We start from the raw sequence: 18219 nt of genomic DNA, 5'->3' as shown, positions 1-18219 counted from the left end.
CAGCAAACTTCAGTAAGCTGAGCAGTAAGACTACTGCCTTTAGCTTTATTACTACAAAGAAATTAGGAGGACAAGAGGAAAAAAAAAAAAGGCATCCAAGAAGGCAAAACAACATAAACCAACCAAAATAATATCCCCCAAAAGCAAATCAATGAAACACAGCACCCAAAGTGGAAAGGCTTTTGGTTAGTGAAGTCTAACTGGCTATTAAGTTCACTGGAAGTTTAAAGAATATAGCACGAGAACTGAGCGTCCCACGTGGGCAAGTGGAACGCTTTCCAAAGTGGAAAGGCTTTTGGTTAGTGAAGTCTGATTACATTTATTCTCCCAAGAAAAATACTAAGTTCACAAATGGATTTTATACCTGTCCCTGAAAATGATCATCAGTCCAAATGCTGTATTTAAATGCTACCCAAATAGCTCACATGTTGCAAAGGTTCCACATCAAAGAAGAGCGCAAGTGACAAATTAAAGTAGAGGGCTGGCAAGATCTTTATATACTCTACATGTTTTGTTCAGATACTTCACAGGTCCTGCCTCACAGTGCAATCAAAATTACTACAAAAGGAAAGTACCAACATTTAAATCCCTTAATAACTTTAAATGGCTGCCATTAATTACAAAAGAAATAAAACCAAGTTGTTTAAAAAGTTCTCTCTTCTCCCGATTTTGTAACTTTTACACCAAAACTCTACTAGAGTTACAGAATGACCGACATGCTCCCCTGGACCTGCAGCAAATTTCAGGTCTACCACCTTGCAGCCAGAAGAGATAGAAATCAATGCTTTAATCCAAGTAGAATAAGAAAAGTGCAGATACTGAATAAGCACGGTCCTGCTGGATTGTGCTGTTGATTTATTTCTTTTTTTTTTTTTTAATAGATAAGCAGCTTCATCCAGACCCAAACTAACTAAGGCAGGCAAGGTTTGACAGAGGGAGGAATAATACCATCCAACAGAAAGCTTTACGGCTTCTCAGAAAAATATTTACAGACTACCTCCCTGCCTTTCCCTAGCCACTGTCCCTCAAAGGTGCAAAATCTTCAGATCTCATGTAAGGAACATAGTGGAAAGGTGCCTGGGAGCGTTTTGTAAAGAAATCACTGAAGATGTTACCGTTTAGTAAGTAAGGTGATTTCTCAAAGGTTTTCGTGACAAAATCTTTCATACCACAACTACATACTTGTTACAGTAAATTAAAATAAATAATGTCTTCCTTACCATGTGTCCTCCCTATTGATTTTAGATGTGGAATGGTTTTGGGAAGGAGAGAACTAATGGGCAAGCTGGAAGGGGCAAGGATCTAATATCACCGAAGTTTTCCTTTAGAATATTTTTATAGATCTTTACACCAGTAGTTATCCACTGGAAGGCTGAAGAAAACCAACCCCAATACCCTTTAGATGAAAAAAGAAAAAGGAAAGGCAGAAAGTGTTTGAAGACTACACAGACAGTGGTAATGTGCTTTCCACAAAATATTCTACATCCAGTCTCTGCCTCATCAAGGACAAGTCTTTCAATGAATTCAGAAGATATCCACTGTATCAGCTGGTATCTTAAGCTATAAAGAACAGAGAGTACCTGAGAAATGCGGGGGAACTTCCTACAGGAGAAGTCCGTGAATCCCAAGTCATGGAAGCCTGCCGGAATCGAAGGGTTGTTCTGAATGAAAGGCTTTCCCATGGGATCTCTGGGAAGCTGCTTGTGGATAACTGCATTGTGGCGCAGTAAGCCCCGATGAGTACGAAAGGTAATACAACAGATGTCACACCTGGAAAGGAAAGGAATAAAATAGAAATGACTTACTGACTGCTGCAAGCTTAAGAACTAGCATTCTTCTTGCATTAGGACAGCCTCCTTCCCTTCGCCCCATGATACTAAGAACCTGCTAAATGCAAAACAAAGCCACAGCGCGTCAAAAACCTATCACCACAGAAAGGCCATTTCAATCACAGTCACTTTCTACCGGTTTCTGGCTATTAAGTTCACTGGAAGTTTAAAGAATATAGCACATGAGAACTGAGCGTCCCACGTGGGCAAAGTGGCAGCTGAGACCACAGTCTTCTGACAACCTTCCCATTGTCCGACATAAAATATTTCAAGGGCTTTACACCATTTCGTTTTTACTAAAAAGTACTATTAAAATAAAAGACATTTTAAAAAAATCAGTGACAAGGGGAAGCTAAATCAGACCTAAGTAGCAAGCAGCTGCAAATGTATAAATAGTACCTTTTTTAACTACTGCTTAAAACATACTACTGCACACCACTCAAATACCCGTGTATGAAGTTTCTCCGTCCTGCCTTTCCAAAAACTTTCACTGATTTTTCTCAAAGCTGTTATGAGAAATATACTGTTTTAAAAGGAAAACTAGTGCTCCTTGAAGGGGAGGAAGGTCAGAGGAGGAAGACCTGAAAGAGGTTCAACACTTCTGACACTCATACACTCCCTTCATAGTCAGTGTGTCCCAAAGAAGACTGTAAAAGCAACGTCTTTTCCTACCCACACTTTATTGCTATGATTTCTTGCTTTTCTTAAGTTCTCAAATCCCAAATTCAGCCAAACAAAAGTTTCTCACATAAAACAGACTTGCGTTAACCAATCAAAGGTATTGGAAATGCAGCTAGGCTGCAGGCAGAAAGGACTACGCAGCAACATCTGACCAACATGTCAACAAACAAGCCTATTGCCTTTTAAATATCTGGGATTTGAGCTCTGCAGCATGACAGGTCATGTCCACTCTGCATTCAACAAGTGGCACACAGTTTCACTCAACATGGCTCCTTGTGGTTACAGCTCCAGCTTGCAACCAAAGCATGGGTTTCACAGAAGCAAACATCAGTGAATGTGAAGCGGTCAGATTTTGTCAGTGAGAATATTATATGCACTAGGAGTTTTTCACATGTCTCCCCCCACCTTAGTTCTCCCCATACAGTCTTTGCCCTCCACATCAAGGAAAAGGACATGTGCCTACTCATTAAAAAAACATCCTGCAATTAGAAATGATTTCTGACAAAATCCTGAAATCACCCCCTCCCTGTCCTGTCCCTAATAAACTCCCATTGTTGTTCTTTTTATCACTACATAAACTTCCACAGACCTTTTTTATTCCCTGAAAATGAAGAGATAACCAAGTCACCCACAAAGCAACTGGACTCGTAGTCTCTGAGTGGTGAAAGAAGCAAGTGTGAAGTATATGTAACACGGCCTTTGTTATCGCGGTACCCAGAAGGCTGGGACATAAATATTATGAGCTGGAGGTTTAATCTGTTTTATCTCCCCTGTCAATTCACTTGCATCCTACCTTTATAATTATTGCCAGCATAGTCCCTGCATTCCATTAAATACCGAACCAATGCCATTTACAAGTACTTAAAGAGGTCTGCTAAACGGGACAACAATCTCTGGTGGTGGTGGGGGGAATGCCAACACGTAGCGCTCCTCCACAGCGTCAGGATCTACAGCCCTCCTCCAGCTCACTTAGCAGCACCTATTCCGTGATGCAAAGCTTTCATCTTCAGCGAAAACAAAAACACACAACCACCAAAACTGCTAGGGGAAGGAGGGCATTAAAGGGTTAGAGCAGTCACCTGAAGAATTTGCAGGCTACTGAAATAAATTCTTTTTTAGAGGTGATGAAAACGCCTTGCGTGAAAGCAAGCAGTGCTTCTGGCACGCTCCTCCTGGTACGTCAGGATACAGACAACGAGGGCTTACAAGCCATGCTCCTGTACCACTGGGAGCATCGCTGCCAGTCTGTGGGGTCAGCTGTTCCGCAGAGGGACGCAGACCCTCACCTCAGGGTGTCCTGAGGCATCTCCAGGGTCCCCGATGTGCCTGGCCTCCCCTGGACCAGCAACCCAATGCAGCAGCTGTATCCCCTCATATGTGACAAGGCAGGCACAGCTACCATTGATGGGACCACGGAGCTACAGGGAGAGCTGGTGCCTGCCACGGTACCCCCAGGATTTGGGCTGAGCAGGAGCCAGCGCTCCTGGGCAAGCAGCCAGCCCCCCACGCAGTGGGGAGGTATGCCTCATCCATCTTAAACTCCCTCACCTACACTGGTTGTGCGACATGCTGATTTTAAGCACTTGTTTATTTAGGGCTCCCATCAAAAGCTGTACTTGAGAGTAAATCTTTCGGAGCAGAGACCCGTGTGAAAGTCCTTCACAGTACACCTGTATCAACTACTATGCCTCAGGACAGTAAAAATCTGCAATTTAAAAATGGTGTTTTCCATACAAAGGGAACCGCCTCCCCTCCCTCAAAACAAAAGCAATGTATCTTGAAAAAGGAGTATGTACTTTCTCTCTTTTATAATGCATAGAATTAAACACCCCTCTTTATTTTTCTCTTTCCTCCTTAGCCTTCTCTTTTCTTTTCTTTGCTGTGACTGAAGAAGCAGCAAGCAAAAAGAGGAGTTGGGAAAAGGATTAAGCTCTTTTTCCGTTCAGTTAAAAAGAAGCTCCTGGCTGAAAAAAGAAACATTCAGATAAATCACGCCTGTCATCTCAAGATGCAGGCACTTCAGGGCATGTAAATGCACCGCACCCTGGTGCAGCACCTTCCCCTGGTGTCACAGTTTACAGGATCACACAGGAGCTGGAGCCAGGAGGGACCCATGGATGCTCTCCCTTCCTCCGCGGTCCAGGCACACCTGTAGAGGCAGCTGCAGCTTAGAGAGCTGGAATAAAAACAGCCCGAGAAAAGCCCTCCCCGAGAGACGTGTGGAGCAGCCTCTCCAGTGCGGGCTCCCTATGCGAGCAGGTGGCCTGGTGGGCTCCAGCGACCGCGCTGGCACCTTGCGCCCACCAAGGACAAGGGAGGTCATTGTAAAGCTGCTCCTGATGCTGAGCAGTGCCACCACGCCGCCGGCTCGGGAGGTCTCCCAGGCTCTGCAGACCTCACTTGGACTTGTCAGTCTTCGCTACGGATGCAAGCTATTTAAAATACATGGCTTGTTTGCCCAAGTGTATGCACAACGGTTTTTGTGTGTGTGTGTGTGTGTTTGTTGAGTTCCCTCCCCCTCCCTTCAAGTAGGAACGGAGTCCTGAGTTTCTCCCAAATGACATGACTTGAGCTTTGAATACAATTAGCAATGCAGATGCCGATATGGACGTGTACCACCTCCAAGAAAAACTTAGAGGTACTAAGCTTCAAAACCTGACTAGTTAAGGCAAGCATCATGCTGCATTGAGTAAGGCTTGTGTTAATTTAAAATGGAGTAAGCTGCCATGCCTAACAATGCATTAACTGGAAGCAGTTATTTTTTTTAAGGCAGCCTAACCATTAATTTCTCTGTTTTGTCATCAGTACAATTTTCCATCTTTAAGTAGTGTCAATGCTTACAGCATTTTTAAATCTAAAACCACAGTCTAAGAAGGACAAGAAAAAGGAATCCTAGGTGATATGAACATTTTTTCATCTTGCTTAAATTTGCTTTAAAAAAAATGTTAAGCAATTGTGGAAAGTCTGAAAAGTCCAGCATATCAAACAAAGCATCTGAAACATATGGTAATACTTTGCTCATGATGAACTTTAAAAAAAACAAAACAAAACACCAAAAACCCCCCCCTCTCCTTACAATTTCACAAGTCTGCTCATGTGTAGTGCCAAGTCAAACATGGATGGTATGGCTGCAGAGAACAGAGATGGGAACAGGTTCTGAGGTTGTTAGCAGAACAGGCAGAGCAACGGCTCAACACGTGAGCGGAGATAAATGCACTCTACTTGCAAGGTAAGTTTCCAGATGTAGCAAATCAACGCTGCTGTGTTATCATGTGATTGCTAGTCTTGGCCACAGTTTTCCATTTTCCTATAAATATGATTACAGAGCAGAGAGAAGAAAGCTGTCCAGTTCCAAGCACAGAGATTCAGTTATAAGTAGAAAGGAAAAAACTGCTTTTAGCAGCTAAGACTGCTTTAGAATGAGCTTCATTCTCAATTGCCTTTACGTTTTGGAGGTGTTCATACCTGTACAATGCAAACGCAATACTAGGGCTCTGGCTCGCTGGCAGAGGTGTACAAAGCAAGTGGGTGAGAAAACAGAACTGCTAAAACACAAAAGCAGAACCGAAATATAACTGTGCGATGACAGTGCAATGAGCAGGCTGACCTTGGTGCTCAGGCCACATATCACACCAGGCGAGCCTGTTTAATTATTATTACACCAGTGCACCTTTTTTGATGTTTTTAAATGCAGACAAGGTCTCTGTGTAAAAACACACCATTAAAAAGCTTTCTACTAAAATAAGTTAGTATTCTTGAAATCTGTAATGCTAATTAGGATATAAAAGCATTTTAACAGGCTTTAAGAAATAGTCAATGCTTTGTGCAGCTTGTTCAAGAGGCAAGCCAGGATTTGCTACTCTTATGACAAGTAGCACCTATGCAAGAAAAGTTTACATAAGCGATGCCTGTTGCCTTGCATTACACTCTCCTCTGAGCCAATTCCAATTTGTCAGCAATGGAAATAGCTTTTTTTCTTTAAGAAAAGGAAAGACATTTTAGAAAGGAAATGCAGAGCCAAATTTTAAGCAAAATGAATCAGTCTTGATTTTGATTAAGGGTAATGCAGTCAAACATTCAATCCTTCTAAATTTTATATTTCAGTAGTCAAGATGCAAATGCAAAATGTTTATATCCATCATTCTGTTACCAAGAAATTAAACAAACACTATGCTCTGCATTACTTGAGAATGGCAGTGGGAAAGGGAAAGTGACATTTAGCTTTCTTCTACTTATACTTCTGAAACCACTCAAGAGTAAACCAAAACCTGAAGTTTTCACCCATGCAGCTCACTAACACTATGTTGCCCATGTTGTGGATGTCAACAAATAAAACGTGTTAATTTCTAGGTCTTATCTAAAATAAAAAGCTTGGTACCATTTTGTTCCTTTCCTGTCTATGCTCTTTAGCAACTGCCACAAACAGAAGCAAGGAAAACAAAACAAGAATGAAACATGTCCTGAGACAGCAGTCATTAATACACAGTTATGTTATTAAGTCATCTAACCCCTCCCACTGAAATCCCTAATAAGTACTGTATATAAATTTATCCCTTTGTCATTATTATTCTCCCTTCTGTCTCATATTATTTGCAGAATTAATGCAGCTCTCCTTACGAGCAAAAAAAAAATCCTATGCTGACCTAAAAATAATACAACTGGGCAGAAGAAAAAGATGGGCAATTCCCTGCCGTTGACTCATGTCCGCACCAGGGACAGGAGCAGGATCCCAGCCTCCGCACTGGTAACGTGCGCTGCAGAGGAGGCTGACGAGGAGGGGGAGATGGAGAAAGGATGGTTTTAAACATAAGGGCTTTCACCACCTGTGAAAGAAAAACTAGCAGGTTACAGACATACTCTCCTTCAGGAAAGGATTCCTTTGCTTCTCTCTCACTTCTTTTGGGGCAAGGCGAAGGGAGGGAGATGAGAGAGAGCAAATTGGTTTCTGCTCCTGTGCAACCCCACCCAGGTCCAGATACTCATCTCCTTTTGGATGAAAAACTCTTCCTGGCCTCCACACCCAGGGCCCTGGGAAATAACATCCAACAGCTGCACTAATCTCTCCCACTTGCTGCAGATGAGTGATGGAAAAGCAGCAGTGCTGCGAACGCCACTCCTGCCTCCCTCCCGGGGATCCCTGCGGGTCCTCCCGCTGTCCTGCGATGACTGTTCCTGCCTCCTTCCCCCGCAGCATCACAGCATGTCTGACCCCGAAGGACCTGCTGCTCTCCCATCGCCACCTCGCCCAATACTATGGGTCAGTGCTGAAACCGCAAGCGGCACAGTAGCACTGGGAGCCAATTCCCTGCCAGGCGTGTCAGGCTGGAGAGGCTCCTCTCCACTTTCCCAGTGCGCAGGGGCACGGACACAGCTCACCAGAAGTTCAGTGCACACTGCTTCACTTCCTCAGCAAAGGCAGGACTTTTAACTTTTCCTCCCTCCCACCTCCCCACTGGCTGTCCGACTTTGTTACCAATGTGTCCCATCGCTCCCTTTAATCCTCTCCCTCAAAGAAGCCACCCTTGGGTGCAGCAAAGGCTGAAACCACTGCGCAGTCCTTCTATTAATAGAGGGATGCACAATGCTATGTGCATTCCTACAGCCGCGCTGTGGTCCAGGCGAGAAAAGTATCATGTAGGAGCCAGGGCAGATCTGATATAAACCAGGGTGATGTCGTGCTTCAGAAACTTGTCGGCATGCTGCAGAGCCAGTGTCCGTACCGGCGTATCGTGACTCCCACAGGCAGCGTAACTCAAGTGAAGTTAACCGCTATAAGGTTTAATAAAAAGGCACAAGCCATCCTGTGCCATCTTTTAACTTTGCGTGTGATCTAAGAAAAATCAGGAAAAAAGATTTCACTTCTTCCCAACACTGTAATGAATTGCATGTACCAGCAACACTTCAGCAGTGCCAGATTTAAATACCTCTGCCCCAGTGGAACAGTAGGTTACTCTACCATTTACTTCAACAGAATTAACATGTAACTAAGAACAAATAAAGGGAAAATGGGAGATGGCCTGCAGACACTTGCACAAAGTAGTTCATTTTTTCATAATGACCTTTTTACTTAATAAAGGTCAAAGTTTTAAAAACCAGAAGTGTCAAGAAATTGGCTGGACAGAATCACTGAGCAAGAGCTGAAGATCAACATAAGTAAGAATGAAGGGTTTCATAATTACGGCAAGCATACCTGGGAAAAAAAAGGCATGACCAGTACAGTCCTCTACAGCTACCAAAATTGGAAGCTGCACAGCATCCAGAATAAAAGTCATTATTTGGGCACACAAACTCAAGTGGACCTTCTGGTATTCTTTTGGAGTAAGAAAAGCAAAGCTCTTCCTGCCTTCTAACACATCACTCAAATATGGAAGGGAAGTACTTGTGTAGTTTTAAAATTAATGGCAAGAGTTAAAAAAAAAAAAATCTATGTGTCTACCATGTTAAAAAAGCAACACCACTTTTCACAAGTAACCTAAGAAGAAAACACATCTACAGGCGCTTGTCTATCCTATAACCGTCCACTGATGACAACAGGGCTCACACATACGTGCAGCCGAATCTGGACTGAACACCCTTGCCCTTATCTACATTCGCAGGTAAGCTATGCTCAGCATGCAGACGTGACTGCTAATACAATAAGCAGCAGCCAGCACTTTCAGAGAGCCTGCATATAAACAAACCCTGGTCATCAGGATCAGGCAGGCATGCTAATAACGTATTTTGGCTCAGCCCTCTTTCCCTCCTGTATTCCCTTTTACGAGAAGCTTTCCTCTACAGTCAGCTTTGCATTTTACCCACTTTCTATTCTTGCAACCAAGCTAAGATATTCAACACCATGTGACACACCACACAGTTTCACATGAGAGCGTCACTCCCTGTGTCCATTCACCATCTGGTATTTTTACCCGGCTGCTCTGGATTCCCAGTCTCCTCGCACAATTTGCTCCCTGATGTGAGCTGACCACTTCTAGGCCAGCGTTGGACTCGTGCTGCTCTTCAGATGTTTCCCATCTCTCTTTTCTGAACAGAAACTTCAGAAAGCACTTAAAATGCAGTTCTGGTCTGCTTTTGCAAGACAGCATACAGACAGATGCTCAACCCACTGATTTTATTTCTCCATTTGCTCAGTAAAAGGATGAATTCACCAGCTTGCTTGCATACCCTCTCCTCTGCCTTATCGACATTAAGAGTTGCATTGTACCACAGCATATTTTTGGTCCTAGCATTTACCAGGGCTGGATTTCATTGTCACCCGCTGGCTCACGGAATTGCTCCTGCACTGAAAATGCTGCCAACAGAGATCAGGATTCAGTTCCTAGTTCCTATCAGCAAGACACCGAGCAAGCGGCTTGCAGAGCAGAGCAGAGCAGAAGAGTCAGCCGAATTGGCAATGCCACACAACTGACCCTTGTGCACCTCCATCCTTGGATATAACAAGTCTTGTAGCATTGACCCTGTTAGTACTCAGTAACTCCAGCAGCAGTTCCTACCTAAACTATCCTTGCTGGTACAATCACAAACAATGACTAAGAAGGGAATTACTGGGGCCAAAGTATAGTGTGCCAAAACCAAAGGTCAAGGAGGTCCATAAACAAGTCTATGCTGGAGTGCTCTCCACCTGTCTCTCAGTACTCAACAATCATGTAGGATACCACAACCTCAGAATTATCCAGCTGCATTAGAAGAGCACAACATTTCACATTTTGCAGTGCTCACAAGGAATAAGGCATATCTGTGTGCACACCAACAGTTGTGACAGAGATGGAAAAGTAGTATGAAATTTCACAATGCTGCATGAAGACCATTTGTCACTCATGATTCAAGTTGCTTCCAGTAACAGTAGTGTCAACTACCAGGAAAAAACTTCCTCTCCCCACCATGAACCCGTAGTTTTGCCTCACAAGTAACGTAAATGGCAAACAACACTTAGTTTTCAAACACATTCACTCTTGTAAGTTTCAATGTCACTAACACCCTCTTCTCACAAAAGCCTGACCACAGTGGAAAGCAACATACTTCACAAAAATGAAGTCAGCAGGATTATTCCCTACTATATACGGAGCGAAAAGATAGAAAGTGAATTCCTAAAGTTGCTTAAGTAGGCATTGGCAAAAACAGGAATGAAACTTAAGGGGTTTTTTCTGGTGTTTTTTTTCTTTTACATCCTGTACAACGTACTTTTATGCAGTCACATTGCTGCTTCATACACAACTTAGACTTGTACTAGTCTTTTCTACTGGTGCTAATGGTTGAAATCATCTCCCTATGCTTTAAATTTACATTAATTTATTTTCTTGGCTATTTTATCTCCCCAAAGCTGATGTGCAGAACTGCCCTGAAGAACTGTACCTGGGCAATGAACATGTAATCTTCTAAGCAGCTGGAATCATTTTGACTCAAAAACCACTTCCTTTTGTCTTGACTTAAACAGGGCTCCTCATGTGCATTGGCTAAAATTATTTAAGATTGGGACATAGGTCCAGGTGCCTTGCAGCATCCCACCACCTGACACCATGCACTGAAGAATGGTGATGTGCTGGCAAAGGGGGAAACCTGGTGACCAGCCCAACTGAATCGCAAGCTGCATATGACATCTTGTGAAACAGTTTACCCACAGAGCCCGGGAGACCATTCCTAGGGCATTTAAGTTGTCCGCTTCTTCGGAGTGAAGCCAGGTAACACCAAGACACGCTGATAGCATTTGCGACCTGGGAGTGCTTTCAGAAACAAGAGCTCGCAGTGGTTACCCTGGCAAAACTGGAGGCAGACGATAACAGACACCAATGGTCAGGGTGTTCTGACACTTTCCATTCCAGGACCTGAGCTCATCTCTGCCTATGCCTGTTACCGATCTAACTGTTCAAAACAACAGCTTTCCATGGTGGCATTCAACCTCTAGCCAATTTGACCTTACAAGTTGCAGCAAAACTTGGGTAGGCTGTTTTGAAGAACAAGGTAGACTGTGAATGGCTTTTGGTTTTCTTTGTTTGGAAGTTCTACAGAAGCACATTACCCTGGGGCAAGAGAACTGCTTTTGCTGTCCTTGTGAAAATATGCCTGGGATTTGGCAAGTTACAAAGCTTAATATATTATTTCACTGTTTGGACATGCTCTGTAAAAGGTCAAAAAACTTAATCTACCCTGAATCCATTCATGGCAACAGGCATCTACTGGTTCTGGTCACCAGGTCAGCTCAGTTGACTGAGGCAGACAGTGTCTTTCACACTCTGCAATGTCTATTTATTTCATGTCTCCTATAAAAAGTTAGCAAAAACAAAAAACGTAACTGAAGGCAATGCCACACTGAACCAAATGTGATCAGAAAGTCCCCATAACACTCATTAAGATCCAGGCTTTTACCATGTTCAAACTGCACAACTATCCTTGCTGAGAACTGATGTTGAAACATGTCTCTCTTAGAAAGGAGGTAACTGCAATGCTGTCACCACCTCCCTCCTCCTCTCCTCAGGAAGATACACGGGCATGAGAGGCAGCATAAAGGTCTCCTTGCTGCTGTGAGGAAGGAAAAATCAAAAAACCTTCAGCTGTTGGTAAAGAGAGTACTGTAAGAAGCCTCCTGGAGGAGGAAGAGAGGAAATATAAAGGGTATGCTCTGGTTACAGTGAAACCCAACAGAGGAATTTTATAGTGCATGCACTTTTTTAAAAGCCACACGTTTTACTTTAAGCCTGTTCCATTGTATTTGCCAAAGGAAAGAGGAGAAACCTCACATAAGCGCCTCGAGAGGTTTCTCCCCAGGAAATCCTCATGTCTCCTTTGCTTGCACTGCTGATGTTGCTCAGAGCTGTCTGTCAGGCGACCTTTACAAGTGCATTACCATGTTTGACAGCAACCCTCTGCCACAAAAGTTTCCAGACAAGTTACCCTGCTCCGCGAGGTTTCTTATTTTCCCTATTGGCTACACAGCGTTTCAGCGCTCTGCTAATTATATCAACACTCAGATACAAACTCGCCAAAATAGACGGTGTCCTGAGGCCCCAGCTACAGGGAAACAGACGTCTTCTTTAAATAATCCAGGTAGAGAGGCAAAGAGGGTTAGAAAGCATCCCTGGGCCACCTCCCACTGCTAATGGGGACTGCAGCCAACCTTGCTGGGACCAGCTCATGTCACTAATTAGGGTGCAGGTCCCAGGGCTTCAAAGGGACAGAGACTGACCAGGGGGGGTAATGACATGAAGGAGATGCAGTGCCACAGCCCATTGTCAGTGGGACAAAGAGCCCTATTATTGCTCCCAAGAGCAGGGCAGTTCTTACCGTAATTAGGAGACAAAGATGCACGATTTCGGATTTTACATAATCAAGAGATACTCTCCCAAGCGGGAGCCCCTCTCACACAATCAGTGGATTAAGTATTGTTTATTCTGCTGCAAGTAAACAATGAGGTCCTCCCCACTCAGGGCTTTACATGAAAAAGCAGTACTGGGGAAGACAATGCGGGGTGTCTTTTCATCTGACTTTGAACAGCTAACCCTGTGATTTAAAGTTGTTCATTTGACAGTATCTGGAAGGGTAATGGCCCACCCTGTAAATTAGCTGCTCACATACTGACCCGGGGGCTGTCAGACAGCCTCACCTTTTCTGCTACTTAGCAGAGGGGGGCCGGGACAGACAGACAGAGGCTGTATTTACACAACAGCACTACAATGGCAGGATTAAAGGACCACAAGGAAGGCAGGAAGAAGCTCCTGCACATCCTGGCACTTCGCTGCTGCTGGGGATGCATCCCTGAAGGGAGGCTGGTACCACTGTCAAAGCAATGCACGCTGGTGCATCGCTCCAGAGCCGATGTCTGCAATCATTTTTATACTAACTACTGGGGGAGCAGAAAGGAGTTGGATGTTTGCTCTGTGGTTTACAAGGAAAGGCACGGCTAAGCAGATTGAGCATCACTTATTTTTGGTCATGACAAAACAGTCTGTGCTGGGCTACCTAAAGCAGTAGCTGCAAACCAACTGCCAGACCCAGAGCATCTGGCTCTGGGATGCACATCTGATACCTGCCTCACAGAAGTCCTAATCAAGTGACTCTGCTTTTACAATATTGGCCATAAAAAGAGACTGAGCGTGTTCTGCTCCCTGCTCTTTGCTCGTAACACAGCTGCTATGCTTTTTTGTTTGTTTGAACTTTGTTTAAGCAGAGGTCTTCCTCTGCTTCCTCTGCTTTCTCTGCTTGTCTTCTGTAATAGGGAAACACTAGGATTTGATGACTGCCTTCTAACATTTTGCAGTTTGCTCTCCTGCCACGAGCACACCCATACATCTGTGCCTCCTGCTCTGATACTCTAGCAAAATGTTCTTTTCTTCATCTCTTTCACTCAAAAAAACACCCCTAAGCCTCCCCAAGAGGAATCATTCAGTCACGTGAACTCAGGACTGAGAATGGCACGCCACATTCAGCATATCTTCTTGTATCCTACAAACGGTGGTGCAGAACCCTGGGAACCAGGGGATTACAGCCCCTGCCTGCCAAGGATTTTAACCCATTTCCTTTGGGATGAAAGAGTCACCTTAACAGCAGCCCAGACTGCTCTGCTTACCAGAGGACTTTCTGCTAGTTTTGGCCAAGCAGACAGTGCCATTTGACTTGCCTGAACTAGGACAAAAGGTGTTTTAAACCAGAAAGGCAGGGCAAGTTGCGTTTGAAATACGTTAGCTGACCAGGGAGAACCACAGCTTACTTGCCCTGCTCTATCTCCACGGACATGTCTTAAATTGCTAAAGCAAGTATTTGACAAACCCCCCCTTACCATCGTCTAGACAAGCTCATAAAGACCAGCATCCCAGCACCAGCCTGAACTCACGCCCACAGAGCCTGACAATCGTGGCTTTGATTTAGGGACACATTTTAGTCTTTGTTGCTCAACACAATCAAGGGTAGCAAAATCCATTTCAGGAGAATATTATCCAAAATAATATTATCCAAAGCATGAAGAGCATGCTTGCACAGCCAGTGTATCTTTCTGCCTTGCCGCAGCAGACTGCAAAGCTGCCAAGCTAGAAGGGTATCTGTTCTGTTATCTTTTACCCATCACTCAAAGCAAGAGAATCTACCTCTCTACTCGGGTCCATGGCACATAACTTTGCAAAGAGGTCATATCTTCATAGAAGCTTCAAAATGAGGCTAATGCCAGGATAAGCCTAATACGACAGCCGCTTTCTCTAAAGCGTAGAGTATGTGGCAAAATTATCTCAGACTTCCTTTTGTGTAGGTTGCAGAGCTCTTACCAGAGAACAACTGTTTCAGTTTTGCTCTGTAATGAAAATTGAATTCACTTATTCAGAAACAGCAAACTCCATTTAATTAACTACTATTTGCTGGACCAAGTTTAAGAAAGAGCTTTCCAACTCCTTTACCCAATAATTATAGCACTTACAATGCCCTTAAAAATGGTTTTACACGTATTTACCAAGGTTTTCTAATTTTAAAAAAATTGGAAAATTTAATAGAATTAATCCCATTTAATAGAATGGGATGGCTCTCCTCCATGTCATTCTATTAAGAAACTGTATTCAGGAGAGAGTGTTGACACTTCAAGATGCTGAATCCTGCACCCTTCCGAAAAGATCATTAGAGTCCAATGTCCCAAAATAAGCTTAAAACACCGATAAGCTTCTGCAAATGGACAATGCCCTTTTCTAAAATAGCAGCTTTTCTACATGTTTAAACTAGACTTGGAATATCTCTTTTATATCTTCATGTATCTGGCTCTACATTTTCCTACGGTAAAAAACAGGAAATAAAAAAGTATCAGGAGTCCCAGGGGCAATTGAACCAAAACACAACACCCAAGCACCTTCCCGAACAATTAATAACAAATTTTCCCTTGTTAAGAGAAGCTGATTTAAGCCAAAATCCAAATCATTCCCTAACCTCAACAGGCAGAAAAGCATAACACATTTTATTGAAAGTCTGGAACCAGAAACTCATCTATCTTCACTCACTCCCATGACAGACAACAAAACCTTTATATCCAGCTGCCGCCTTCTCCCCAAGCAGAATAATCTCATCTGTTGGTACCTGAATAATTTTATCAAGTTTTGCTTCATGTTTTAAGCATCTTTAGTTTAACTTGTTAAAATTTTGCAATGTTGGCATTTTACAGTTTTATTTAACAACAGTGATGGGTTTGAAGGGGAGGAAGCGGGGCTTTAATTTCTTCTAAAAACATTCCCAGCTATTAACTGGCAAGATTTCTTGTATTTGCAAAAAATAGTAAAATTAAGCCCTACAGCACCCTGGTGACATAAGATGAGGCAGAAACATTTAAAAATCTGTTCCAAATCACAAAGGAGGGCAAGTTAACAGTGCAGGGGGCTGACTGGCTCCTGCCCCTCCCCAGCAGGCTCCCTCAGGCCATCTGGTGACCAGAAACACTCTTGGGACTATTTCTTACCTCAGCGAATTATCTGGATGTGTCTCCATGTGGGACTCCAGCCCATACTTGCAAAAAAAATCTTTGAAACACACTGGACAATGATAAACTTCCTCCTCAGCCTTTTTATCCCCTTCACCGGAGTGACCATCCTCGACAACCTTCAGAGAGAGGGAAAAAAACCTCACTAGATCGAATTTTAAGCAACAAACCAAACATGCAATCCATTTGAAGTCCTTCTCTTAAAAACGAAGCAGCAGGCTTCATCTGTAACTTTGCTGCAGGCGACCAGAACTGACTCATTTTGGCAATAGAGACAAGGTGAGCAACAGAGCCTCTGCATGTGTGAGAACATGCACGACAGAAAAGGGGCTCAGTAGGAGATAAAAGTGTGCGGCTAAGTCATGGACACACCAATTCTAATGAGAAACTGCAATCTGAACAACTTATAAACTGTATATTTATATACCACTGAACTAGCATTCCTCCCCCTTTAGAAAACCAGGTGAGCTGTCAGCCTCAATTATTTATGCCACTGAGATACTGCCAACTCCTAACTCAAGTGGTCCAGGGAAAAGCAATGAACTTCTGCATGTTTTCTACAGCCCTCTTCTGATTACAGGGAGAAAAGCATGCACAGAAACAAGGGATACTGAGCTAAATGGAACTGCTACTAGCTTGCCATTTAGAGACAGTAAGTGGAAAGGGTCGAGTTAAGTTTGGCAGCCATCATACATTTTGTATAAATGACTGAAATGCACCAAAATATTTCATAAACAAAACCCTAATGGAAATGTCTAGCCTTCAAATAAATATTTTCTGGTTGCTCTTGCAACTCCCATAATGCAGGATTATGCTACTGTGAAAAGGAAATGTACTACAGATATTTTTTTTCTCCAGATCAAGACAAAACAGACTTAAGCTGTTGCTGCTTTTGAAGTAAACACTGGTTTTTTAAAAGTTCCAATCACTATCCTGCAAGACTACTATGAATTAAATGGGAGAAAAAAACTAGGGGAAAAGCTGCAGTAGCAGAAGAATAGTTCATCCCCGTGTCATCCAACATCAATTACCTAATATAAATCATAAGCAAACCCAAAAATTTAAACAATAAAGAATTTTAAAACTAAATTATTTCAATCTCTGAAATCAGAAATTCATTTTCAATCTCAGACAACAGTGTTGGCTACAGAGGAAAAGCATGGCATCTTAAACTATATACAGGGCTGTAACAAGACCACATTTTAATACTTCTATGCTGACTGCACAAACACAACAGCTGACAGTTTAGGAGGTAGCCAGGAAAGTCTTTTGCTTCGTGCCCCATAAAGAACCTTTTTTGCAGGTGTCCTCTCCTCTCTGTCCATCTCAGCATCATGACTAAACTTCCGTTTTGAAGATAATCGCCTGCGCTTCAGCGGCGATGGGGGAGTTGTGCTTGCTGTGCTGTTCGGATCCTTCTCATGAATCTTCATGTGCCTGAGCAGGAGGGGGAAGAAGACACTGTCAGCAGGCAAATCGGGGCGGCAAGTCCGCGTAAATTTTAGCGCCAACACCACTTCTAAGGTTTGCCTTTAAAGGATACCAGCAGAGATCCCATAAACCGGACTGCACTTCTGAAAGTCAGCTGGGGCACAATCCAGCACGGGCCCTTTGCAGCGCCCAGGACTGTGCGGGGCTGCAGCAGGGAGCCCGGCAGCTCTCCCCCCTGCCCCGACCCACAGCACAGCACTTGCTCCACTGGCACCTGGCCCCATGAGCATCATGCCCGTCCCCCATCATTCAACAGGCCCTGCTTCCGCCTAATACTGCATGGTAATCTACAGGCCTAGCCTCCCAGTCCTGTGGTGGTCTAGTAAGTAAAAGCCTGCAGCTTAGCATCCACTTCTCTCAGTGCAAAAGAAGTGCCCCACCTTCAGCTGGCTCTCCTTCTGTAGTTTCAGACAGCACCCCCAATGGATCGGTATATGTCAACATCAGAGCAACACTTCTTAAATACGTTTGTTTCCTTCTCATCATTAACTCACTGGTGCACCCCAGTATTGAATTTCAACTGCAACTTTGAAATCAAGATATATCTGGTCACACTGTTAAGCTGCAGCAGGTTTGTCTTGCAAAACTCCGTATTGCCAAAGCACGTTCACAAACCTGCTTCTGAGGGAAAACAACTTCTTCTTGTCACAAAGACACTGGAAAGTGGAGATGGCCAAAATGGCTCAGGAAGCAATCTCATGAATATCTGTATACCTGACCCGCTTGCCTCTTGGTTTTCAGTATCCGCAACCTGAGGAAGACACTGTCAGCTAGTTCTGGGGT

At 43.6% G+C, this 18219-nt stretch overlaps 1 protein-coding gene across 9 annotated transcripts in view; it reads right to left on the bottom strand.

Annotated features, from left to right (window-relative positions):
- RREB1 (ras responsive element binding protein 1) overlaps positions 1-18219 on the bottom strand; it is a 127150-nt gene that overhangs the window by 25631 nt on the left and 83300 nt on the right. For all 9 annotated transcript variants that reach the window (XM_072853245.1, XM_072853248.1, XM_072853246.1 and 6 more), the window contains 3 exons: positions 17238-17382; positions 15925-16064; positions 1581-1770 (listed from right to left, as the gene is read on the bottom strand). In XM_072853245.1, the coding sequence (XP_072709346.1) occupies positions 1581-1770; positions 15925-16064; positions 17238-17382 (475 nt within the window). The remainder of the gene's footprint in view (positions 1-1580; positions 1771-15924; positions 16065-17237; positions 17383-18219) is intronic.

The sequence above is a fragment of the Ciconia boyciana genome, chromosome 2, assembly GCF_034638445.1.
Source record: "Ciconia boyciana chromosome 2, ASM3463844v1, whole genome shotgun sequence".
Lineage (NCBI taxonomy): Eukaryota > Metazoa > Chordata > Aves > Ciconiiformes > Ciconiidae > Ciconia > Ciconia boyciana.
The sequence above is the reverse complement of the archived record's forward strand: the minus strand, read 5'-3'. Positions and strand labels throughout refer to the sequence as shown.